Raw genomic sequence first — 27396 nt, 5'->3', positions numbered from 1 at the left:
TTTTTTTAATTGAAACTCATCTTTCAAGTCACATTAAAAGCAAAAAAATGCAAACACTCAGGTATAAAATGGCAGAGCAATACTGTGATAATTCCAGCATGTTGTCTGTTCTGGAGTACACACTATCAATCATCATCATAAGCAGACAGGATGAGAGCTGCATCGTAGTTCATTTGAAACCTTCATTCTCTTGCTGATCCCTTTCCCATAGGGTGCTCATTAAAAGATGCTGGTTAGCATAGCTTCAGGGCTGGACTATCTCAGCAAAAAGGTTCTTGCCCGTTTTCCCCTCATTCCACTTCCTAAATGTCTCAGCTGCTGAGTTAGACGTGAGACAGGTGAGAAGCAGCATCTTGCTGGCATAAAGCAAGCCTGACAAGGGATTCAGGCCAGTGCCTACAGTTCACATTAGCCAGATGTCAGAGGCCAGTGATGGGAACCTTTGTGGTGCCTGGTGCCAAGTTTATTAAAATTAGCATTGCAGGTTGGTAGGACCAAGTCAAAACTGCCAGTGTAGAACAAGGCACCAACTCCAGTGGTTCACCATCACTCTTTGTAGGCTCGTAAAGTGAGCTGGATTGTGATAAGCATGGTACTGCTATAAAGTAAGGACTTCTCAATGAGGCTGACTATCTGACAGAAGGGGTAAGAGGCACCAACAGCAATACAGATGTCATCTTCTCTCCATGAGTGAAGCTTAGATTGCTACATAGGGTGGTGGGGTTTCCTTGGAAGGCAACTCTAAGGCTTCCTCATATGACGGCAGCACAGCCTGAAAGAGAAGACCATTAGTTATACTCTGGGACCACATGAAGAGTTTTGAGTGGATTTGATCTTGGATGTGTTTCTCTACCTAGTTCAAAGCAAGGTAAAAGAACCACATGGGCTGTAAGACATGAAGGGCAGAAATCCAGAAGAGTTAGAGGTCAGCAGCACTTTATAACCACTTTGCTGCCAGTCCCAACTCCATCTCTCAAAGCATGGTTGCAATAAATGGACCAAGGCTCTTTAATGTCCAGAATATAAGCCTCATTGCCTAAGCAAAGAAGTTAAGCTCAGATCATTGCAGAGAGCCATGATGCATGCACAGCAGGGGCACACACTGCTGGCAAGACAAGGCTCATCATATTTGCCAAGTTTCAACAAGACAAATGCCTACACTTAGCATTCCATATTCTTCCTCTTTACTTCTCATCCATCTTTACAGTATCTCTTATTTTTGGAAGGTCTTCAACATCTTTCCATTGTGTCAGAGCAGCTGGATGTGACTGCTAAAGAAATCATCAGTAATCTAAGGAAGGACGTTGATATTCATTATTTAGCAAACTGTTAAGATGAAGGGGAATGCACCAAATCTCTCAGACATTGATCCAGTGAAAGGTGAAGACAAACTTAATTTTAAATAAGGGTAGCGCTATTAGGCACAGAAACCAAAGTTCAGCTGAAATTAAAAACACATCTCTGGATCAGAGAATACAAGTGATATATTCCCATTTATCTGCTTTGCCTGGAGCCTGAGTTTCAGGTTCCTTGCAGATACCATTGCCTTTGAAATATTTTGTACGAAAGTAAAGTTAAAGAAATATAATATAATTGGAAACTGATTATTAGTACCTGTTAATGCACATTTGAAGGATTGAACTATCTCTCAGACCACAAAAGAAGCAATAGTAAGGATCGTCACGCATCTCATCAGTCTAAACCATGCCTTTTCATGGTGTAAATCTAAAGCAGTCTTTACTCACCTTTTCGACTGCTTGTGGGTCAGCTCTCACCTCCTGTCTCTTGCTGGCTTTAATATACTTAAAGCAGCTCAGGACACATTTGAACATATAGGCCTGAAAAGGAAAGGGAAGTCTGCCATTGCATTGCAAGTCAACAAGAGCATTTCCACTTTTGCCATCAGCCTGCTACTGCCCTACTCTCTTCTCTGGAGGTAGAAGCCTGGGACCATATGTCCCAGGACCTTAAATCAGTGCCTCTTGATCCTTCACTAAAAAGGTGACCGCTCCATCCATTCAGAAGAGTACACTGGTGTGGGAAGTCAATAAGACTAGTAATACCATTAAATATAAAGCACATGCTTAAGACCTCTGAGAGTGCAATGTCATCAGGTAGGAAAGGAAAGCATGTCTTTCATGTTATTTTCCTGAGCAGGCTACAAAGTTTGGATGTCTCAGAAAAGCACCTTGGGTACAACATTCACCTCCCAGAGATCCAAAGCTCCCTGGTCAACAAGGACTGACCTGAAAGGTCAGCTCATTCAACAAAATCCTATACTTGCAACAGCTACACTTTTCTGACAAAACCACCTTGCACCTCACAGACTTACAAGATGCAATAAATAGAGCTTTTCTGGGAAAAATGGATCGATTGACAGATTGTGGCACAAGAAAATAAGCAAGGCCCGTGAAACATACCATATTAAATAAATATTTTCCCTACTCTGTGCAGCGAGGCAGTCGTGTGCCTCTTATTTTTATTGGCGTAAGACTCTACTTTAAAAACAGTTGGCATTTTCAAAGGAACATACGGAGTTATATGCCCCGAGAACAAGCCATGTAGCTTAAGATTTCCTAGAACAATGAGGACTGTTTGTCTTGACATAAAGCCAAGACAAAGAACAAGAACAAAGAATGAAGTATCCGAGTTGAAGGAATCCATCTCTCAAACTTCCAGAGATGAGGAGGTAAATCCAAACTTTGACCACGTTTAGGGAATACTGCAAAAACCTTCCCCCTTCCAAAAGCCTCTTCATACAGAGAGCAAACACACAAGACACTGAAGCAATCATATAAACTGTACAAAACCCCCCACTCATCCACGAAAGAAACCCCAATAAATAATAATAAAAAAAACCATACAACAAAAAATCCTTTCTTTGATTTTGATTCTGGAGGAGTTTGCTGCAGTGCCTGCACCAAATTCAATGAAGTTGACTTCAGTTAAGACTGCTGCAAGCAATAGCAGGCTTAAGCAGATACATTAGTACACACAGCTTATGTAAAGGCAGCCAGTGACCTTGGGATCATCCCATTACCAGCTAACTCAAAACACTCAAGAGTCGCTGTAGGATACCCTTTTCCACAGCGAATTGAAGAGGAAAAGCTTCTCTGGCAGCCGTTGACATTATAAGTGGATGGGAAGCTTGTCCTAGAGGTCAGGAAGTGAGCTACTTCAGAAGTAATTATGTTAAACCCTTTCTTTCATTTCCCATCAGAAATGTTTTATTCCCCTTGGTTTCTGCATTCTTATCACCGTGGTGGTGGAAGGGGATGACTTTATGATACTGAGGTGAGACAAAGATTACTTGTGGATACACAGATCAGCAAGGGAGACTGCCCTAATGGTGCTAGGTAAGCTTCACTCCTTCACTCACTCTGCCCTTTGAATACTTTGCATCTCCAAGGAACTTAGACTTGAACAACCGATGGTATCACCACTGGGGTTCTACAGGTAAACATACAACCAGCCACCACACTGGTAAGGAGCTATGAAGTTGCATGGAGGGAATTCCATGTTGCATCAGGACATGCTCCCTGCAAAGTGTGGTGTTATATGAGAGAAAGGAGGGAGAGGAGCGTTGCCATCCCCCAGCACTGTCAGAGAAATCTTCCCTCGTAAAAGGGCAAGCAAAGTCTTGCAGGTCTCATATGAGGTCACTGTCAGAGGCATTCAGTGGGGCAGGTGCCCCATCTCTTCTTCATCTGACAGACCACCTTTTAGCTAAGTTATTCTATGGTGTGGGATGCAGATAACTATTTGGGGACAGTAATTGCAAGTTGGCAGGCAAACAGCACCGGATACACAGAATAAACATTTTAGTGTAAGAGCAGTAAATGCTTGTGAAGGGTTCTTAAGCAAGTCAATTTATGCAAAAAGATCCTGGGCTAGTCCAACATATTTCGATGATACCCTGATGCGAGCATTCAGTGAATTGAAACCAATGGGCCCTAAATTGGCCAAATAGCCTTTTTAGGTCTAAAATGTTGCCATGTTCCTCATCAGATCTTCATCACTTGGAAGGATCTCTCTCATGCAAATGGTTTTGCTACACATGGAATAGGGGAGGGGTTGTCACTAAGTTTACAGAATGGGGTTCCTAATGACTTATTTTGGGGAGTTTAGTAGACCGAGGAGTACTTGTGCCTGTCCATTTTTTTTTTAATTATCCTCCCCCCATCCCTCCTCCTACAAACTCCAGAGCAAGAAGTCATTGCAAGTTAAGCAGTTTTGTAGCTAACCCTATGGAAAATTCAAATCAACCGATTTGCCAGGTCAGTGAGATTTCTGCTGAAGATCCACACTGCCAGCTGGGTTTCAGGGTTATCTCCACTCCTATTGCACAGTTTATGCAAATATTAAATGATATGCTAAAGTCGTGTCTGCAGTGCAATCGTACAAGACACTTCACTACACACTGGCTTGTCTGGCCACGTGGGAAGAATCTGAATAAAAAGTGTTTTCCAACTAACAAGTAGCATTTTTCACTGTGACAGAATCTGCTCAAGTACCTGGAAAGATCTGGTTTTCTTAGCTGGTCTGAAACCCCTCAGTGAAAAACCTGTTCTCTGATCCATTGAGGCAGGAAGAATAAAAACCATCTCACAGTGGAGTTTTCTGAGAAGCAAGCAGGATTTAGCAGCTCACGGGTTTTAATTAAATGTCACGGTATCCGTGTGCGTAACTCCGCTTACATCAGTGTGGATACAGCAACTTACCCAAGTGGAAGATCTAACCTGCTGCTTAATGATCTAATTTATTTTGGCACACAATAGCAGAAGAGTTTCCTATATTTGTTTTCAAACACCTTATCCTTCTAGAGATGAATGGGCAGTAATATTTTCTGGATGTAAGAGAGATTTTGTTTTATAACTCACATCTGCAGAAGCATAAAACCAGTGATTTGAATATTAGACCTGCCTCAGACACTACGCTGAGGCATAGCTCCTATTATGCCCAAGGAGGGACCAATAAGACTTTCCAATGGCCTGGCAGATTTGAGAGAGAAGTAAAACCAATTCCTCCTATCCCTCAGGCAAGAGAGCTTCATTTCAGCCTCACCAAACCCGGCAGCCATTTACCTTCAGAAAGAGGACAGCAATGAACGCAATGGTGAAGGTGACCATCACTTTGGCATATTCCTCTGTTGGTAACTTCTCCAGGGTTGGCAAAAAGCCCTGTGAAATGAAGGAGAGGGTCTCAGTCATAAATATTTATTCCCTCTACCAGGGTCACACAAAGTGGTGGAGATCTCAGCCTGCCTCTCAGAAAGGTGGGACAGGCCACCTTCCTTTCCTCATCAGAAAGAGTACAGGGATATTTTTTTCCTCCTACTGTTTATACTCCTTTAGCAAAGATTTTCAGAAGACTATTTAAATGAGAACTAAAAGTATGACTGTTTAATAAAGATGAAAAGTTGATGCATTTTCAATGCATGCAGGCAGGCTCTATCCAAATCATTTTGCTCTGCAATTTGCATCCATAAGATTCTTACAAGAAAAACAAGGTGTCCTTTCAAGAAACACATGCATAAGCAAGCTGTCAGTCAAGAACACCGTGTTGGTGAGAACATATGGAAAATCCTCTTATGTCATCAAACAGAGCAGTTCTCGATATACTGTAGAGATCAGAGAAAGTTTATTCTGTCTTAACAGCCACTGAAAGAAACGTCATAGGGGTTCACAGCATGAAAAACCAGTTCAGCTTGCTCATAACCTACCCCATTGTCTGAAGACTTGAGGCTGAGATAGGTGGGGACCTCCATGTAAGAGCTGCAGAGAGTGAGAATACTCAGGCAGAAGTCCAGCAGCTGCAGAGCCAGGAAAGGGATCTTCGAGTGTCCCTGCTGCAAGAAGAGTAGGGAACAGGAATTTGGTTGTGATTATAAGGTTGCGTCACTTCTGTAGATTTTCCACATTTTACACAGGGCCTGTGCTTTGTTCACATTGACAATCTAAGCTATTTAATTCACTTATACTAGCCAAAATGATGAGCAAACCATCCTGTTGGGCTGATTTATACAAGCTCCACAGAAGAGGCCTCTAGCTGGAGCGGTGATATTCCTAGCTTATCTCCAGCAAGCCCTTCCCTGCATGGGCACACCCAGAATGACCTCCCCAAAGCCATGCGACAGAAAATAAAAACAGGAAGATTCCCAGACATGGGAAACTAAGCAATGTCCCAGCTGTCACTAGTTTTCCTTGCACATCGTCTAGTCCCTAAGGATTGCATCCTGTCTCCAGCCAGTATAGAAAATACCTCAGCATGAAGAACCGTGGCCCAGGATAACGATCCTTTATCCCTACATTATGCATCGGTCTCCATCTCATACAGAACAGAGAAGATCACCCCAGAAGTGAGCTGTTACCTACCGTGTGGCTAAGGGAGGACACTGAAATGATCGCTGGGACTTGTATGTAGGAACTGAACATTGTTAGGAGGCTGAGGAGAAAGTCCATGACTTGTAGAGCAAGGAACGGGATCAGGAGACGTTCCCTCTTCTGAGAAAGAAAAGCAATGACAGTTATTTCTATTCTGAATGGGAGAATGAGACCAGCTATCCCTACCTGAAAGGGCATATATTAAGGTACTCCAAGAATAAATACTTTCCTTGAATTTCTGCATCTAATTCCACATACTGTGGTGACAATTGATTCAGAAACGAAGGGCATCAACATTGATTTTTTTTCACCCCCTTGGAAAGTTTCTGTGAATTTTCACTATGCGACATTGGAACTCGATCCCGTAAGAGCTGTCATTCAGCTGTCCCCAAAGTTTACCAGAGAAAGCTGGGTTCCCACACCAATGCATGGTCATTTCTTCTCCTGAAATGGGAAATAAATCCCCAGTGTAACAGGGGAGTTACAGTTCCCCTCCAGGACTTGACTTGCAAAAGAGCAAGGAAATGATGCAATAAAACAACATTTCTAAATCATAACCTTTCCATTCTTTAACACGAAAAATAGTCCTGATGGAAATGTCACCCAGATTTGGTAAATCTGGCAGTTAGGAGCCTTGCAGATGAGCCTGAGACTGCAAACCAGCTGCCTTCCCTCTCTGTAAGAAACTGGAGATATTTCTCTTTTTTTTTTTTTTATCATACTTCAGCATCTTCAGTGAACATCCTCTAGCCCCCTCCTCTAATACCTCCTAACTCAGAGAGGCCCCTGCCAGCAGCTAAATGTCATTTGTGGAGAACATACCTTCACCACACCAAGGAGGAGGTTGAAGCTGATGACAAACAGCATGATGATCAACAGGAAACTGGTGATGACATCAGCTAAAAGCAATAAAAGATTAAAAAAAATTACCACATTAGTAAAGCTGGAGCCTAATATCTCAGTTCAATCATACCTCCAAGGAAAAGTTGAAATGTGATAACCTGGCAGAAAGAATTGTATATGTGAGGGGATGAATGCCGTGCAGCTAGAAAGCTACCCTCTTTTCCCTTTCTACACCCACTTTTTCATCTGTCTTTGAAGCTTCTGTTTCCTTAGCCACTGGGTTGAGCAGGCTGTCAGCTCAGGCACGTGGGAGCCAAAAGGCTTTATTGCCTGGACTGAAATTTTAAATATCTTAGGCTACAATATTAAGGTAAAATGAAGCAGGAAAAAAAAAGGCAGAATGCTTCTAGCTAATGATTAATAAGTCTGAGTTAGAAATTATTTTGAGGCTCAGAGACAGATAAAGTAACCGAGTGAAAGCTGGTGAAAGATCCGCAAGATTCGCAAGCAGACAAGAAGCATGAGTTTTGACCACCCACCGCTGGTATGGACCGCAGAGTTTCAGGGTGAAATATCTCACCTCCGCTCTCTGTAGCTGTAGGATGCAACATGCACATTAAAAATAAATGTGTGAGGAGAACAACATGAGACAGTTCTACCTCCAGGGCCGAAGGTAATCTTTGTCAGCTGTTTTGGGTGCAGGAAGGCGATCTCTTACATACATGTAGCTTCCTACTGAACTATTCCCAGGAAGCAATTTTCCCTCTTGGTACTGCAGCCTGCCCTGATGATGACTACCAAAGCCTTGCTTGCACTGTACAGTATATACATTTGGTCTTTGTAGCAGTCTAGACAGTGTGAGTTTTTTTGTAAAGTTGGTTTGCTGCTTAAAAAAAAGTCCAGCTCACTCCAAAGGCAAAACACTGCTACTTTCTTTATCTGTCTCTGCATAATGTACAGTCTTTCACAGTGCCTCCTCCAACTCGCTCTCTGATTTCTTTCTTATTGCTTTATCTGAGTTTCAAATAGCAACAGTCTCTTTGGGGTCTCCAACTCCCAAGTGCTTGAATAAAGGGTTTAATTTTATTAGAAAAGAGCCAAACTTTTAACTTTTCTGACTTCTTAAAAGCAACTGATGCTTTCCATACATACGTTTCTTGAACATTAGAAATATTTGATGACTGGTTTGCTTCCCCCCCTGCCAACTGCCCGATTATTCCATGGCTATTCAATAAATCTAGTGCCTAACTATTTTTTCCATTACCCCTTTCACTTGCTTTCATAAAGAATCTAGAAATTGTGCTTTAGCCTGTTGGATCCCTGATACATTCCAGCTGTTCTGAAATCCTTCACTGCTCCATATTACCCATTTTTTCCCCCCATGAAAATACCCCTCCATCTCCCCCAGCATTTGAGTGTTTGCCTATAGCTTTGGTACATTACATTTTTAGCGGGTGGGGGAGTATTTCAGTGCTTGCGCATACACCGAAGTGTCCTTAACTCACTTCCTAGCTTTGCTGACAATAGAGTAAAATAGTTTACAAAGATGCTGAGGCAGAGAAACCCATCTGTCGTGGTTTAACCCCAGCCAGCAACTAAACACCACGCAGCCACTCGCTCACTCCCCCCCAGTGGGATGAGGGAGAGAATCGGAATAGTAAAGATGAGAAAACTAGTGGGTTGAGATAAAGACAGTTTAATAGGTAAAGCAAAAGCCACGTATGCAAGCAAAATAAAGCAAAGAATTCATTCGCTGCTTCCTACGGGCAGGCAGGTGCTCAGCCAGCCCCAGGAGAGCAGGGCTGCATCGCACGTAACGGTGACTTGGGAAGACAAATGCCATCACTCCGAACGACCCTCCCTTCCTTCTTCTTCCCCAGCTTACATACTGAGCATGATGCCATACGGTACGGAATAGCCCTTGGGCCAGGCTGGGTCAGCTGTCCTGGCCATGCCCCCTCCCAGCTGCTTCTGCACCCGGCAGAGCCTGGGAAGCTGAAAAGTCCTTGACTGGTGTAAACTCTACTCAGCAAGAGCCAAAACATCAGTGTGTTCTCAACATTATTCTCATCCTAAATCCAAACCACAGCACTATACCAGCTACTAAGAAGAAAATTAACTCTATCCCAGCTGTAACCAGGACACATCCCTCTTTTTCAGGCAGATAACACCAACAATGTTGTTTACAGGAACAAAACATTTGCATTGGAGCAGTCACAGCTGCATATCATAATTTGGCCAGTTACTCTGAGGAAGCAAATGCAAACAGTCAGCTCAAGTCAAAGGGAGAGCCATGCTGGAGAAGGGCAGACCTACCATCCAGTGCACCCACAACATCTGGCAGGAGATGGGCACCCATTTAGATGCAGCAGCTGCAGCATATGCAAACTGTCAAGTACTGCATCCAGGCTCTGCTAAGCAATGTGGGTATGGACAAACGCCAGGTGAAGAACACACCAAAGACAATACTGAGAAGCCCTGGAGCCTTTCTAGGGTTGTAGAGAACCTACCTGACAGCTGGGCTGAGCCACATCTGGTAGCAAGGGCAGGTGGCACTAACAGCCACACTCCTCACATCCTTACTCTGTTAGCAGAGAGTGCACTTTATTGCATTTAAATGCATTGATACAAAATATATTTTCACTTTCCTTACTATCTGTCTTCTCAAGAATTAGCAACACACTTGAGTCTCCTCTAGAAATGAGATTTGCTGATGAGGAACCTTTAGTCTGAAAAGCAGCTGTGACCAGTACTTCCCTCCTTGAGCATGGAGAACCTCTTCCTTTCTGAGGCTCAAAGGGAAAAACCCTTTGGGGAGGCTGCACCCTCAAAGACACAAGCATAGCTTATCTCAAGAGAGGGAGCAGCGCTACATAAGTTACTGCACGTGGTGGATGTCAGACTTTCAAGACCTAAGGGAACGATCAACAGTATCCAACGAACACTTAACCTACATCAGGGGAAAAGACTTTTGATGGCACAAAACAAGAAAATGGCTTTTACTTATAATGTGATAAAGAAACCAAATGCAGGATCTGTTTACCACAAAGCACTGAGAATTGAAACACAGAAGAAGAAGTCTTAGGAAACAGCAAAGAAAGAAAACCCAAATCCAGCAAACCCCAAGAGAGAACAGAGAGAGCAATAGAGAAAGAACTTTGCTGCAGAGGAGGCTGCTCACAGCTTTGCAGCTCACAAGGGTCGTGGGAAGAGCCTAATCTTCAACACAGAAAATCAAACCCACGTTTCAGAAGCAGGAGAGTAGAGACAAGGCTGTAATCTGGTGCACAAAGAACCAAAGATTAACATAAGAACAGCATAAACTAAAAGCAAAAAAAGAGTTTAGCAAAGAAGACAGACTCAGCCTTTGTAGGAGCAGCCATAAAAGGAGACAGTCCCACTAAACCCCAAACTGCCTGAAGCCATTTTCCCTGGTTTTCCTCCCAGAACCAACATCAGAAGCTTGCCCAAGAGAGGATTTATCTCTTTAGCACGGTGTTTCCTCAGATTCAAGGCAGCTGTGTTTTTCTGCCTTTTTCTGCATGGTCTCATGCTCCAGCTCTCTCGGCAGGCTTGCTAATTAATTGGGCAACTGGCCGTTGCTTCTGCAGGCTAATTGCTGGCAGAACACAGCTGAATTTTCCAAGCAGAACCTAGATCAAAAAAACCCTAAACAAAATAACAAAGCAACAAAAAGCCCGCACCCCTACAGACACAAAGGGATGGAAAGAAAAGGAAAACCAAGAGAAAACAACTTTCCACGCACTGTCTGCCTCCTATTTGTTCACAGCAAATACAGTCATCCCTTCTGCTGCCAGCAGATCTCTCCATTCAAGGGACGTTTTAGTACTAACAGATTTGATCTCAGTAATCAAAGATTTTACCTAAACAAAATGACTTCTTCCTTTGTGGGAGCACATTTAGCAGATGGGCAAAAGGAGTGACCCCCTTAGACAGTGGTAGCTGCTGGCTCTTAGCCCTGCCTGTGCAAACCCTCCATGAGGTAGGAATGCGGTACATGTTATAGAGAGGCCAGATGCCACCTGGAATACTTTGCAAGTTACCTTCCAGAACCAGCAGTAGATCCATGGGGATCCCTGGGGTTTTAGGCACTTGCAGCCACAGCAGGCCCTAGAGACCGGATTACTGTGACTGACAGGCTCTTTCCATGCCCAGCATCAGTTGTCCAAAAATATAAGACATTAATTTTTAAGTCTCTTCAGCATTTCCCTTCATGCTTAGTTGGCCTTTATAGGATGAATGTTTGTCTCTTTTGTACTTAAAAACCCTCAGAAAAGGGCAAAATTTAGGAACCTTGAACCAAGCTTGAGCACCTGTATAATCTCAAACATGGGACATCATTCCATGCTTTTTTCCTCTGTTCCCCCCGCATGTTCATCTGGGTGCCTATCTCAGGAATAACCCATTTTCCTCTGCAGCACCTTAAAAAGTACTGGAGTATTCAGAGAATAACAGGGTTTGTCCCTGTAGAAGGTGTGTTGGCTCTTTGAGGGCTGTTATTGCAAGACAAGAGGCAATTGTTACAATAAAGGAAATTCCAGATAAAAGGAAGAAAAATCTTACAATAAGTGATGCAATCTTGAACAGGGATGCAGAGAGGTTGTAGAATTCTAATTTTGGGGAATCTGCAGACCTCAGCTGGACAAAGCCCTGGACAAAGCCCTGGGCAAGCTGCCCAACCTTGGAGTCAACCCTGTTTCAAGCAGGAGGTTGGACTGGAGGCCTCCAGGGATCCACCTTACTTTTGCTGTGATTCAATGATTACAAAATCAGGCAGGGAAGAAAAGTTGCTCCCCACAAAGCCTGCTTCACTCCTATAGCCCTAGAATATCCTACCTACAAGAATATTGCAGTTCCACAGCCACCTCCATGCTGGCAGTGGTACTTTATTGCTGGCAGAGAGTGAGGTGAGAGCTTGCCCCCTTTGAGGTGCACCTTTTCCCAAAAGCACACAGGAATAAACAGCAGCAACAAATAAATAAACATGCTCTTCCTAATGTTTTTTTTTACTCAAATTCTCTGAAACTACCTGAGTCTCCCAGAGATCCCAGGGAATTTAATGAGAAGGAATATATATGTGCTGTGAAGTAAATGCCATTTTCCTTGGGGAGGTGGTGTAACCAGAATGGGGGCATACGACAGAGCCTCTGCAGAGCTGCACTAGATATTTGCAATGCTAGCAAGTAGTACCAAAAATCCCAACCCATCCAACAGGAAGAGAGAGCATTTATTTGCCAAATGTCTATTTTTTATTAATTTCACATCAGGGTTTTTGCCCTGAATGTAGCCAGGAGGGACATTGAATGAGTCCTAGTATTTCCCATGAATGCAGAGAAACCCTTTTCTATTTTATGGCCCAATAAACTGGCATGGGAAATACAAACAGGGCTCATAAAGCTGTGGTTTAACAGTTGCATTCACAGATTGTCAAGGATGGCAGTGTTAGATTCAGGGTTGCTGATAAGCTGCAGGAAGTTGTTTCTGGACAGCCGCACTCAAAGGACGGGCAGGACCAGCAAGGGAAAGAAGCCTCCCAGCCCCTTTAGCCAGATTCCCTTTTCATCAGAGAAGGAGGGAATACTTTCTGCATAGGAAATGGTATGCATAGGATATGGTATATGCTGTGCACACAGGTCTTCAGGCATAACTGAGGTATTTTTCTTGGCTGACTGGACAGAAGTTGAAACAACTTTTCCAGTTGTACTTTGTCCACAGCCTCAGTTTTTATAGTCATTAATGAAAAATAAAAGTGATTAACACTCAGACTGGACACAGGCATGAATTGAAGACATCCTAAAAATCTGACCTATGGCAAGCAGTGGGGTGTAACCTTTTCAAGGCAGAAAACCATTCATGTTAGTAGCTTAGAATGGGTAAGGAGGTTTTAATTGACATGTTTTTGGGTGGATCATTTTTTGGTTTTATTTTTCCAGCAGGAAAAGCTAGTCTGCCAAAGCTCATATGCACTGCCAAGAAGACTTTTGCTAGGAAGGCTTCTCAGCTCTAGGATGAGATTTCTAATAGACTGGAAATGGGGGAGGCTGCATGGGAAATGCACATCCAAATTTGTGCTGTACGTGAGATAGAGCATAGAGATGTGAACCTAATTCTTCCAAATTGCAACTGAATGCTCCAAATCACCACGCAACAAAGTTTGTCTCCTGTTCCCTCTGCCTGGCCAAATTAATCTTGTGCTATTTCTTAAACATTAGTTAGGTAGTAAATTTAGACCTACTTTAGATTAACCATCCTGGCACTGATCCCACTAGGGGTGGGAAAATCATCTTCAAGGCTCCCAAAGACAAACAAGAACCTGGATCTTCTTCCCATTTTAATCTAACATTTTCAGCAGGTCTTAATTAATTTCTTGGTCAACTTTCATTGAAAAACAGATTTCAGAGGAGTGCTCTCAGTCCTGTGCTGCCTGTGGCATCTTGTAAGCCAAGACAGCAAGGAGTACCAGGCTGCAAGGAACAGAGCATCTCTCTTCTAAGGGCAGCTGACCCAGTCACCCTTCCCATTACCCTGGCAATCCCAAAAACCTACAACAATCCCAATTCTCCTTCCCCTCCCTGACCATACCTGTGGAAGTCAAGGCCCATCCCAGCCCCTCTTTTTCAGGCAGCAGAACATACTGCTGAGAAATCTTGAGGGAGGTCTGATACCTTACAAAGAACTCCTATATGTATTTTTTCTTACTGTATCATGTGAAAAGCATTTTCCCATAAACCTTGACTTCTTTATATTCTTGGGCCATGACTACAGCGTTAGCATTATATATTCTGAGACATGCTTTAATCTGGCAGGATCTACAAATAGAGCAGCAGATGCTGAGGGCATCTACAGAACCTCTCCCCAAATTGTTCTCCAACTCTTCCATCTGGGTTTTGAAGTCAAATTGAACTTTTTGTACTGCTTTGCTGGTTTGCTTCCCTGCTAGTTTCTGGAAATAGAAGGGTTGCACTGTGTTTATTCCAACTACAATCACAAAACACTCACAATCTCCCAAGCAGAGCCCTTTGAAATACTTGGGAAGAGAAGCCAAGTGGAAGTGCTGGGGATTTCATTATAAAATGTTCCTTTTTGTGTAGGAGGCAGTGGAAGAGGGGGAGGAGGAAGACCTGTCATTCTGATTGTGTGGGAAGAGGGGAGGTTGTTAAAAATGGGGCCAGTTTCACTCGGAATTGTTCTATTCTTAAAGAAAACCCTCCAGATTTGCAGAAATGCACGTCTTGCTTAGAAAGCATATAATGGTTTCGTACGGAAATCTGTCTCAATGATTTGTTTCTTTTTCTTTGAAGAATATTTTATTTAGATAGTTGAAGAAAAGTAAAAATTGCCTTGGATGATCTTTCTGCAAAAGATAATGAAAAACTATTGTCATTTTTACATAACTGTATCTGTGGGAAAGTATTCTGATCTGCAAGTATCATGTTCAGTTTTCAGCAGTTCAGATCACTGTGTTAATCACAATGCATGTGCATACCCTGCCATCAGGAAAACATATTTCCAACTGTGCCCATGTCCAAGCCAGGTACATCAAAATAAAAACAAATCATCAAACAAACCACAAAAAAAAAACCCAAAGCCAAAAAAGGGAGGAAGATCTTAAGGTCACGCTTGCATTATGTTCTTCAGTTTGTGCCTGTGAAATTAAAACTGGAAACATTTATTGCAGAAATGGAAAACTGGATTCTCCTACCTATGTTGTGCTGACCCCAGCAACCTGGAAAACAGCTGGGTTTTAGAGCCTGTTCAGTGTGTTGCATGTTGCCCTAATAGGAAAGCTCTGCAGAAAGCATTTTCCAAAGCAGTCATCATGCAAGTCTACGCTGGGTGTTGAGTTGAGCCACAGCTCCAGAGGGGCCTGTGTGGACCACAGCTAAGCAAAGTAGCCTTCAACCCACCCAGACTGGACTAATTTGGAAATAACTCCCTGTGTGAAAGATGTGAACCAACAGACCCTTGCTCGGTGTCCTATTAGCAGGATTCACCCAAATTTCCATCTTCTGCTCACTGTTGATGACTTTCAAAACAGCCTTGGTGGATCACAGTGGTGCCTCCTAAAACCCAGCTGGGCTCTTTTGAAAAACGTGAACCCATCTGTTAGCAATAACTTCACCCAGACAGTGACTATGCCTGTTTTTCGTGCTTTCCACTGTGTCTGACTCCTGCCCTGGGGACAAGTGAGTTTGGGATGTGCAGGAATCTGCTGTACTTGACTTCTTTTTCCTTCATTTACAGGTGGCCTCTCCGTGTATGCTTGCAGCTTGGGGGAGGACATACTGGAAAAGCAGGGAACAGGCAAGTCCTTGCTGCTGTGGGTTGCATTTTTCTCTGACTGTGAGCCGTCTCTGCAGGGAGAGACAATGCAGGGTGTGGGAGTCTGGTTTCCGTCTTTCTGCACACAGCAGAGAAGGGTTATCTCAACTTGTGGTTTTACACCGAAAAGTGACTAAGAAAAGGAAAAAGCACCCTGCATTTGTTACTTCTAAACAGCTTCATGCAAAATTAGCCTGGTTAAGTAATATTTGAGGTTTGGGGAGTTGTTTTCTAAATGGCACCCCACATGAGAAATCTGCCAGGTCTCTGAAAGACAAGCTAGATCCTTCCTAGTTCAAGCCATAGGAATTCAATCAGCTGTGGTGAATATGATGCTTGTGACTATTTGTGGGATACAAAACAGCCTGGCTGCTTCTTCCAGACAACCAATGTTTGCAAAAAACACCAGGGGTTGGGAACATCTGGGGATGGGGGCCAAAGGGACAGGGGGGAAAGGAAGGTGGGCTGCTGTGGCGCTCCGAAGTGCCTTCAGCTGTGAGGTAGGAGACCTCTGCATGGCATGATGGATGATGAGAAGAGGATGGCTCCATGGCATAGAGGGCAGGGTATTGGTGGCAACGTCAGGTAGCTCATGCACCCATGGGATGTAGTGTGGGGCTGCGATTTTTCCCCACTCTGGGACTCCAAGGTCACTGGCCAGACTAGGTCCATTGAGGAGTTGGTCAGACACTTCGTTTTTTCCTGGAAAATGCCCAATATGTGAAGGGAGTCAACAGTGTGTGTAAGGCTTAAATGATCTACAGTTGGTGAAAAGAAAGAGAAGGGGAAACCAGGATGTCAGATTAATGCAAAGTGTATTGCTTCACCAACTTCACTGGGCTCCACGTTGGTCTCCCAAAAGCCAACACAGCCATGGCCTAAACCAAAATCCAAATCTTTAGAGCCTAAATTTTGTGTCTGGGTCTGAGCTTTTGGCCCATCTGCTCTGAATACCAGTTTCCACTTTTCTTTGATGAAAAAGAAAGAGGGAACAATGTAGGACCTTGGGCTCCCTCTCAACCCCACAGAGCTCTGCTGTTTTCCAGCATCCTGGTGACCTACCAATCTTGTAGTAATCCTTGTCCAGGTCTTTGCAAAAGCCTTTCCCGCTAGCCACCTCCAGGGAGTACTCAATCAGCAGCAAAACGCTCATAACCTGGGAAAACAAAAGCAAAAGACACAATTTAGTGGGCCCTGGGCCAACTTCCTATCAACAAATTTGTTTCCAGGGAGCATGCAATAGCCACGGTCCTAAATGCAGGATGGGTCTCCAAGTGAGACAGTCATGAAGTGTTTAAAATCCTTTACAAGGAAACATTGAGGCAAAAGTTATCAGTTTATTAATGGCTTGGGTTTAACTGTCTTTTTCTGTCAGGTTCTGAAGGAGGATGCAGGAATTACAAAGTTAATGAGTTTTGTTTCAACATTTTTTATCCAGAAAGTCCTGGCTTTACATTTTGAAATTGCATTTTGCTTCAGAATTGAGCTAAATATAACAATAGTATTTTAAAGTATAAAAAGAAACACAAGAAGAATAAAGATCTCTCTTTAAGTCTAGCTATACTACTTCATTGACAAAAATATAATTTTCTTTCTTTTATTTATTTGAGAAAAATCTCCAAAGTGCTTTTTTCACATTGAACCAAAATTATTTTCTCCATGTTTCCGAATTGGACTATCAAACCCCAGACTCCAGGGTTCATCCCATTCTGAGTTTAGCAAGCTGTGAGATGGAGTGAGGTCTAGAGCTGTGGTCTCAGTCCTAGCACTGTACTTCTATATCCAAATAGTAATGATCTGCAGTGAAAAATCAACTTCTAACCCCCAGGTTAGGGAGAGCTCCTGTTGCATGTGGGGCACTGGGCAGTCAGGGGCTGCAGAAGACCTCCGTAAGGCTGGAGACCTCACCATGGACTACCTCGGGCAGCAGGTCCAGGGTATTTCCATGCTAGTAAAACCAGGAAACGAGTAGCCACAAGGCCAGACACCCCACCACATCCCTCCTGGGGACAATACCACCCAGTGGTGTGTATGCTGCAGACAGCACATGCCAAGGGCACCAAACTTGTTGCGGATCCGAGAACAAGAAGTCCAAGGCCACAATGGAGCATCAGTCACTGCCCGCAGTGTTGTCAGAGCAAATAACACCTCTTGGGGTAAAGGACTACTTTGATGCCATTTATTGTTCCTTCATCACGTTACTGACAGTTTCAGCACTGTATAGTGAGACGGCACACTTCTGACTCCACCATGCATCCAATCTTGTTCATCACTTTTGTCCTTGTTCTCCGGTCTCTGCTGTCCTCCTTCATAACGTAGTCTGCCAGCCCTATACCTACAGCTGCCCTTTCCAAAAGCAGCATAGTGTGTGCTGTGTTATTTTAAAATTGGCTTAATAGTGTGGGTGGCTGGGGAGGAATCCTGCTGCTACGTTCCCTAAGGATGCAGGAAACACGGGCTTGTCCCCGCAGCTCCATCTCATTGTCTGGACAAGCTCTCTGACCACTCTGCTACTGTGCAAAGATCTGCCACTTCTTCTCTGCCCGAGCTTTACCCCTCTCCAGGAGGACCTCTTGCCACAGCCACAGGACGCAGCCTGAGAGCAGAGAGCAGGAGAAATCCAGGGACCATCATGCCCTGTTCATTTTTTCCTTGGAGATGTGGGAACTGAGTCTGCAGGAGAGGAAATCCTGAGGTGTGCAAGAAATGTAGAAACCTGTGCAAACATGACTCTCCATCTTCACCCCACCAGCATTGGGAGCACCCATTCTGAAGACTACCAGGGCCAGGAGACAGCAACAGAAGTACCATCAACAAAAAAGAGGTAGTCATGAAGAGGTGAATGACAGAAGCCATTTTATCTGGACTGCACAACCTCTGTCTGTGAGTCATCTGAACCTCACACTGATGCAGGAAGCAAGTTTGTATCTGCCACCAAGATCAACACAAGCTCAGGTACCGTATAGCTGAAACAACTTTTCCACAATAGCTATAGCGGCCTTTCATTTCAACAACCACTTAAAGAAGTGATGCAAGCAAGGAGGAACCAGAACTGTTGTGGTCTGTGCTCGTGTTTGCAAACTTTATGTATGGGAAAGAGCACAAAACTGGCAACTGTAGGGAGATGAGGCAAACCTAACTGTAAGCGAGCGGAAGAAATGATATTTTTTGTCTTTTGCAGAGCAGCGGCTGCAGGTGCCATACGAGACCCAGGCAGAGTTCAGGCTGGAGTAATGTATAGTCAGATGGGCGAGGGCTGACATTGCAAGCAAACAAAACAAAGAGGCATGGAAAGAAAGACTTCACATTGCCCTGAAATGGGGAAGCAAGGCTGGCTGCTATGGCCTGCAGCAGAGACAGGAACTGGATGCAGGGTCTCCCACTGTCTCTGTGATAGCTGCAGGAGACCTAGAAACTATCTTTAAAACCAAATTCATCAACTTTCTGTGCCACAAGCTGCAAGTGCAGTTTTCAGAAGAGCTGTAGCACATCCCCCAGAGTCCTTTGTTTCTAGAGTGAGTGTCCACCAAGCCACACTCTTACTGCAGCGGGGACTGGGACCCCGTGTCCCACCACTAGCCTACCCTCTGAATTTAAAGTACTGTCTAGAGTCTGAGTTGGAAGAAAGGATGTGTCATGTTTTCTCCCGGCCTGTCTGATATCAGGTTGTTCAATAGCTACATAAGACACACTACTTTTTTTCATTTTTTTTTTGCCATGCAGTAAATGAACTTTGCAATTTGTTCATGAGGCTGACAGAAAAAGGAGAAATATCTAGATCTCATTACATGGGGACATGAGATAGTTAACATGAATTCAGTTTAATGTAACAATGCTTGAAGTCCCATGGAAGCACTGAACCTTGTCAAGGATGAAATTGCATCGATCTGAAGTTTCTTTACACTTGACGGTCTCCCCTGGGATGTAAAGGATCTTTTAACTAACTGCACATGGAGATCACATGCTGACTTCAAGTGCCCTAAGTTGTCTGAGAGGTCTCATGTACATGCTCCCGAAGAGACTTCGTTTCCCTTATTGCTACTGTTGGTCAAACCCCTCGAATGTCAACATGGGAAATACAGGAAGAAATTGCTTTTTCAGGTTTCTGTTAAATGGAGGCCTGAGCAAAACAGATGACCTGAGCCCTGCACATCAGTTTCATTCCTGAAAGACAAGTGAGTGAACACAGGACATCAAATCCCAAATGCTCCCATCCCAGCTGGATTTAGAGCCAGAGCAGAGCCACAGCCTAAACTACAGTACGAAGAACCATCTCTAATGTCCATCAAAGAGGGGAACAGTAAAGCAAGAGAGTTCCTGGTTTCCCTGCAAGCGTTGAAATCAGCCACACAGCCAGACCAACTGCAGTCACATAAAATAAGTACACGTCAGATAGAAAACGCAAGCCAAATCTGAAACATTAAGAAGACTTTTAAAGTGACGTTTGCTATAAACTTTCCATTTAAAAGAGCTTTTGCATAGAAAGAACAAACCACTGAACTGCAACGAGATAAAGCAGACAATGATCTGTGTGCCTTTCTGTTGGCTCTCCATCACAAGTGCCATGTGAGGACCAGGATACTTCTCCATCACCTGACTTTGGGTTTGACACGCTGCTGCCTGGCATGTGGCAATCTCATTTATTCCTCCAGAGAATATACATACAAGGTGATGAAACCTCTACAGTGGGCGGCTCACCTCAATTTGAGAAGAAGGTATAGAAAGATTGATGTGGTGTCTGCCTGGCACTCCTTGCTCCACCAGTCTGTATATATTCTCACTTGAGATTCACCCTTCAGGTCCAGAAGAAACCTGAAATGTTCCCATTTCAGACAGACAGGACTGCTCAGACAAGCATCCAGTTCCCTTTCTTATTGCTATGTTACGACAGGAGAGATGCAGGCTTAAAATAGGAAATTTCGCCTCCCGGCGCTCAGTTTGCAGCTCACTTGGTGTGAGCCCAGCCCCTCCACCAGCCACCCCTTCTTATTTTATCTCCTATAGATGCAACTTTTGGAGGACACCTCTCATGTTATTGCTGCCTCCATTTAAAAGGAGTGCTTCAAGTTTCTTGGTAAAAGATTTGTAACACCAGGAAATGAAGTGACTTAGCCAAATAGTGTAGGACTGAGGTAGAGCCAGTCATTAAACCAAGACAGCTAAATTGGGGGTGTCTTGCAAGGCAGAATCTTAACAGCATGAAGCATGCAGCCCCTGTTCCCTGATGAATAATTTTGCTGCAGCTGCAGTAGGGTTAAACTGCTGCTAGAGGTTATGTCATGTGCCTTTTTTTTTCTGAAATATGTGCAGCTTGACTAATCTCCAAATAATTTATCTTTATGCACACGGCCTTAGTGTGACGGCCACTCCTTTTTTTTCACACCCAGTGTTTCCGCAAGAAGAGCTCAAAGCCATAATGAACAGGGGTCAATGGGGACGGTGACGTGCTGTTCCAACAGTGCATTGGGGTGCTGTGAAGGTTTCTGACAGCGGTGCACGCAAGCAGGTGACACCCAGCACTTTGACGGCAAATAGCATCACATAAAAATGCCATACTTTCAATGCTGCGCCTTTTCTTCCTTCAATTTAAAAGTGGTTGTTGTGGCAGGGTGGGATGAAGTGAGGAGTGTTTTTAGCTCCCATTTGGTTTCCTTTCAAAACATTTCATCTTTTCTTTCCTGCTGCCTCCTTCTCCCCCTCTTGTTTGTGCAACAGAGATGCTCCAGGAGGACAAGGGAGCAGCACAGGGACTGCTGAACATCTCAGGTCAGCCACAGCCTGGTGAAGGTGCAATGAATTGCAGCTCTGTACCAGAAAGGTCATGTCCACAGGTGAGGATTAGAACTAGGGAAGGTCCCAAAGATGCGACTCTGCTCCTTGAGTTAAAGAGCTGACAAAGAGAAGAGCTTGGTTGCGACAGAGGCCAGAGCAAGCTACAGACATGCTGCTTTCCAAGACCTACTTTGGCTTTAATCAAGGACTAGTAGCAAATGAGTTGCAGGTTTTCTGCCCATGCTGTATGCACAGAAGGATCTTTCTGGCCTTGTTCTTGAAGCTAATGTCAAATAACTTGAGTTTCTTCATGCCTGGGAAGAGCCGATGAGCAGACGGACAAATTCTTCCATGCTTTCTTTGAAACTCACCTGCAAGTCACCTCCCAACACCCACTGAAGCTTTGCTAATCACACAACTCTGTCCCCTCCTTGTTCCCCTCCTTTTTCTTCCCTATTTGTTTGAGAATGCTCACCATTTATTTCAACTGTCTATGGAGAGATCAGCAGTGAGACAAATCTGATTTTTAGGAGGACAAGACATCACCACAAAGCCTGAGAGCTTGTGTTTGATGGCATTACTATCACCCAGCATCACTATGATTCATCACTAGGACCCACAGCAATAATTTATACTGATACAAACCAACAGTATTGATGTAGCAAATCATCCAAGTCACTGCCGACTTATAAATCTCCTTTTCTTTTTCCCTCCCTCTGCCCAGCTGCAGCTATATGATCAAAAAGGTGGAGAAGAGGTAGGGAAAAAATATTTGCTGTTCTCTGTTATCTCTTACAGCAGTAAGACAAGACAACCTTCTCCAAAAATCAAACTGTTTCCCAAGGGGTTCTGTGTAAAAGAAACCCACTGTAATGATACAGTAGGTACAGACACACTGGGACCCGCAGAGACTTGGGGAGTTAGAGGCTCTAGTGATGGCCACTCTGTCAGGAACCAACAGCAGCAGGGTTGAAGAGCTGAGGCTGCCCCTGTCCATTCCCCATATCCTTTACTGGGTCAACCCTGGTCTTCAAGAGCATCTCTGTCTCCTCAGTCTAAACCCAAGTTGCATGTTAGCTGCTAATGCTCCCTGGCGCCCCATTCCCTGCATTGATTTTGTACACCACGCTTGTGCATATCTTATGGTAATCACTGTTCTGGTTTTGCAATAATGCGCTACGAGGTTTCAGAGGGTGACCCACAAACCCTTCTGACCACCACCCACATCCAGCTGGTCATTGTGATGGTGGCTGAACTGCACAAGAGCTGTCATTTAGAGACACGGGGTTGCTTCCTACCCAGGCAGCCCTGGCACTGGGGACTACCAATGTGGGCAGAGGGGGACCAGAGCAAGGACTCAGCTGTGGCTCTGCAGGATCCTCTCCAAAACCATGGTGAGATCCCATGGTGAGCTCGTGTTGCTTATGATCTCTTAGGTGCAGGGTGAAGCCAAATCATGCCCTGGCAGAGCAGAAAGGGAACACATGCAGGTGGCTTTGACTGCAATGTGAGAGTTTGGTCTTCATTAAAATATCAGGTGGAGTTATTACTGCTAAGTCCTTTCCTGTGAATGAGCTGAAGACATGTTATGGGTGAAGGGCAAGTCTGTTTTAAAAATGGTCTCAGAGTTACATTCATACTCAGTGCAGACTTGTCCCACACAAAAGAGGGTCAATGGGTAGCTCCAGCACTAGACCCCTGGTTGCCCATACTGCCATACTTAGGTTGCTCCCTGGCTTTGGTTTGAACCACTCCAACCACTTTTCTTCAAGACCAATCTGCTGCAGAAGGGCTGACACCAAGCCAGGCAGCATCCCTTGGCTTCAGGGCCCAGGATCAGTCCTTTACCCCCTTTTAATTAGCAATGCAGAGAATCTAAATGTTTTGTCACAGATATCTATCCTTTTATCTATATAGGATAAGGTATAAACTACAACTAAGTATACCACACATAATTTCTGATTTGAACCATGTCACTGCTAACAGTCAGGAGAGGGACAACATTCACAGCAATAAAAAAGACTGTGTGTGAAAGCCTCCGCTCATAGAATTCCTCCCTCCCCTGTTACACTAGAATTTGTCAAACACGGAAAAGAAATGATTGAAAAGGAAATGTGAGCAGAACAGAGCTGGAGATTATTAAACACAACAGCTAGTAAACATGATAGTTTTCATGTAACCTCAAGCTCAAGAAGTCTCCGACGTACTGACTGCAGAGGATGCGTGGGGCAGGGATCACTTGGTACCTGTCCTTCTTCCAATACATTCTTCTCTAAGCAGCCACTGCTGGCTGCTGTTGGAGACAGGCTGGGAGGCTGCCAGACTTTGGGGCTGACTCTGGACATCTGTCTTATGACTTCTGCCTTTGCCATTTTGGAAAGAAAAGCAGCTTCTCTTGCCCGCCCTCAGTGGACCTTTGAACCTCTTCTGCAAACTCTTTCCCATGAGCACTGCGAAGGCTCGCTCCAAGGCTCTCTGCCTTTTGCTGTTTAAAACTCACCTGGTGTTTTCAACAGACCCACAAAACATTTTTGAAATAACACATCTTTCATATGATGTCACTGGTAATTAAGTTTCCCCTGTTAGCCACCAGCCCTGAGCAGTAGCGTCTCATTCTCTTCCATCACGCACTGGTGCAAATCAGGAATCTCTATTGTTGTTAGTGGCATCATGGTGAAACACTTACGAGAAAAATGTGCCTCAGTTCAAAGCGTTTGTTGACGTCTAAGAAAGACAAAAGAGGCTTTTTTATGATTCACCCTCCCAGCTAGGAAAAGAGAATTAATTTTCTGTACCTCTGTTTCACCACTGATAACAGATAGCTCACGTCGCATGGCGTGCTTGTAGCCCTCTGGAGAAAATACGTTGTAGTTCCCTGTCTTGTGTTTCCCACCTTTGCACAGACCTTTAATTTTGCCAGCTCCTCTTCAGATCTTGGCAATGCTTCCTATGAGGATCCCATTTCTAAACAGTTCATGACCATCCTTCTGTGATGACTATATGCTTAATTGGCTGTCAGAAATTGCTTGTGCTCTGCTGCAAACTCTCAGCTTTAATATGTTTCAATTTTTGTGTCTTGCGGTCATGAGAATGCACAAGAAATGCAGCAATTTCTTTTTCTTTAAAGCGGTGAGATTATAAACTTTGAGCTTGTGGCAAAAAGACAAGTAGCCTGCCCAGGGTCAGATGCTCAAAAAGCAGAAGGCAAAAGAGGTTATAAAACTGCATGATTCTTTTAGCCAATCTTATAATGTTTTTGAGGTCCCCAAGTGATTAAAATATGGCATGGAAATGCTACTACAGCACCTGGCTTTCAAGTAATGCCTGGGGGAAAATGTTGGCAGTTACATTGCATGAAGATGTGGTGTAGACCCAAGTTTCTCTGCTCTCCTGCTCTGGCCTGGCACAGGACCATCTCCTGCCCCAAACCAGGGAGGTGCAGAGATGCTGCGCTGTGCCCAAGCACAGCCACCCGCCTCGCTTGCTTCCCCCAGCAGCCCACAGTGCTGCTGCTCCTGGTGCGTTTATAAAACCCTATCATTCACTGAATCCTTTGCCTTTATCTTACTATCCAAAAAAGAGACTAAACTGATCTCCAGATTTTTTTGCCTTTCATTTCATGAGTCAAATCCTCCACCAACATATGCAGGAATGGCATCGTGGAAGTCAAAACCATTAAACCAGCACATCGGACCACTGTCTCGGCTTTGTGTGAGTGAGGAGGGGGCTATGGTGCAGTGAAGATTTGCCCAGGCAGCTTGGATTGCTCCTGCTGCCCCAGGAAAGCAGACCGGTGCTGCAGGGGGACCATGGCATGTCCTTCCTATGCGTGGCCCGGCTGCCACAGCTGCCATGCCCAGCTCATGTTTGCAGGCTACAGCTCCCCTCACTCCACTTCTCCGGTGCAAGGAGCGGGTTAAGAGCCCCTGTTAACCGTTATCACCCTGCAGGCTCCCAACCCATGACTGTGCACACCGAGTGCAACAGATGGGATTATTTTAAGTGCCTCTGCTGTGTGAGAAACCACATCCTCAGTATGACTTCAAGCCACCTGAAAGCACCTCTGTGCAACCAGGCATCAGGGAAGAAACGTCCCTCCAGGCTGTGCTGCCTCTGCTCGCTGCCATCTGCAACCACCCCCGGGGAAGTTACGCCAGCTGCCTGGCAGCTGAACACAGCCACAGATCAAAACGGAAACCAAAACGGTGCATATAGTGTCCAACTGGCCGTAGAGAGAGAAATGAGACAGCTTTGCCCACCCGCCCTTTGCTTGCCTGGCACCTAAATCCCTCCTCCCTCCAGTGACCCATAATTTCAGCACTCCCACAGTTTCCATTGCCACTGTGCTGCCCAGTTTCTAACCAACAGGTCCATGTAACCGCGCTGAGCCCTGGCCAAGCTACACACCCCTGCATGGGTAAGAGCTCCTGCATTAAGCCTCAAGGGAAAAACAGAAAGCAGAGTGAGTTTCCATGAGCTCCAACGGTAAAGCCAGGGGAAAAATAGTTAAAAAAATCTCCCAGTACAATAAATCTCTTCCTGCCTCCCCCCTCCACTTTCTCCTCTTTTGTCCATCCCTCCTAAATAATTGGTTTTTCTCTTTTGGGAACACAGAAAAGGCAACAGTCAGGAAACCTTGTGATCTGCAATGATAACACCTTCTGCAAAGATTACACCTCCGCCTCTCTTTTCTTGTCTCCCTCTCTCTGTCCCCCCTTCCAGTCCTGTAACTTACCATGTGGAAGATCCCTAGAGCGACTGTTGCTGTCTTGATGTTGAAGAAGCAACATTTGGGGGGCTCGGTGGTCGTTTGAGCAGTCATTTTCTGATCCCTCTGCGCAGCTGTGAGTTAATGGTGTTGAATTTGCGGCAACCGCTCCACTGAAAAGCAAAGTGAGCAGCACAGCTCAACTTCCTTCCTGGTCTATAAATGTGTTAAGTCATCTACAAAGTCACATGAGGTCTTTGATTTCTCAATAATAAAGAAAGCAAAATTGCATTGCTTTTCTAACAGATCTTTAACTGCTTGCACAACCCAGTTGGCAAATGTAAGCATAAATGCTGCTTCAGGCAGGTGGTGTCCAGTGGGTGAGGTGTGCGGGGAGAAGAGGGCTCCAAAGCAGGGTGCAGCTTTGTCCTACAAAAATCATCAGAAACAAAAGCAGGGGGGCAAGAATTTCACCTTAAACTTGACCCGCTGTTTTTGCAATGAGGCATCCAAATTCCTTCGTTTGAAGCAGCTCGTTCCTTGCCAGCAATGTCACCATTCCTTGGAAGTGCTCCTGGGAGCCAATGCTTGAGCAGCCCTGGCCTGTGGGACCAGAAGGTTGGTGGGACTCCAAAGGTCAGGGTTGTTGGCTGAGAGATCTGCAGATTTGCTCCTGGTTCCTGGCACAGCTGACGTGATTTATGCTAGTCAGCTCCTGGAAAAGAAAAGTGACAAAGAGACCTGAGCCCGGTGACTTAGCCACCGTGTAGGACGTCAGACTGTCTACCCCTGCTTGAACTTACTAAAATGTGCTCTTTGCTCTATATTTATTACCATTCTCATCAAACCCACTTTTTTTCTTCTCTTTTCCCCTTTCCCCACTCCATGGGACAGAAACGTCATCCTTTAGACCTTCTGTGGAGCAGACTGACCTGCGTTTCTGGCTTCCTGGGAAATGTCTGGTGTGCCACAGCAGGGTGGCAGCTCTCCAGCAGGTAAATGCAGGTAAATGTAATGAGAGAGTTGGGCACACTCAGACAAGCTCTCAGGGGACTTGCGTGCCAGCACGCCTGGTTTCAGCATCCTAAATGTACTCACTGAGTTGATCGTTTCGTGCTTCCAGGAGCATTCCTGGGCAGCATAGCATCAGGGCCCTACAGTGCTTAGGCAGAGGGTTTTCTTGATTGCTCTTATGAAACTAAATGCACAAATTCCACCTCAGTGCCAGGAAATAGCTGTTCTGTAGCCCTCCAAATCTGTACTGAGTGCTACACGTCCAGCTGCATTACGGGGGGTGTGCTGGAAAGCTTCAGTCTGGCTGCGTGGATGTTCCCAAATGCCATTGGA

At 44.7% G+C, this 27396-nt stretch overlaps 1 protein-coding gene across 1 annotated transcript; it reads right to left on the bottom strand.

Annotated features, from left to right (window-relative positions):
• Positions 1-3: 3 nt before the first annotated feature.
• On the bottom strand, positions 4-26229 carry LAPTM5 (lysosomal protein transmembrane 5). The gene is made up of 8 exons (XM_082329424.1): positions 26077-26229; positions 16632-16725; positions 7206-7282; positions 6375-6503; positions 5723-5848; positions 5085-5180; positions 1746-1838; positions 4-772 (listed from the first exon to the last, which is right to left on the bottom strand). The coding sequence occupies exons 1-8, from the start codon at positions 26161-26163 to the stop codon at positions 698-700; spliced, it is 777 nt and encodes a 258-aa protein (XP_082185550.1). The 5' UTR covers positions 26164-26229; the 3' UTR covers positions 4-697.
• Positions 26230-27396: the final 1167 nt, after the last annotated feature.

This window comes from Platalea leucorodia, assembly GCF_965183815.1.
Source record: "Platalea leucorodia genome assembly, chromosome: 18".
Taxonomy (NCBI): domain Eukaryota; kingdom Metazoa; phylum Chordata; class Aves; order Pelecaniformes; family Threskiornithidae; genus Platalea; species Platalea leucorodia.
The sequence above is the reverse complement of the archived record's forward strand: the minus strand, read 5'-3'. Positions and strand labels throughout refer to the sequence as shown.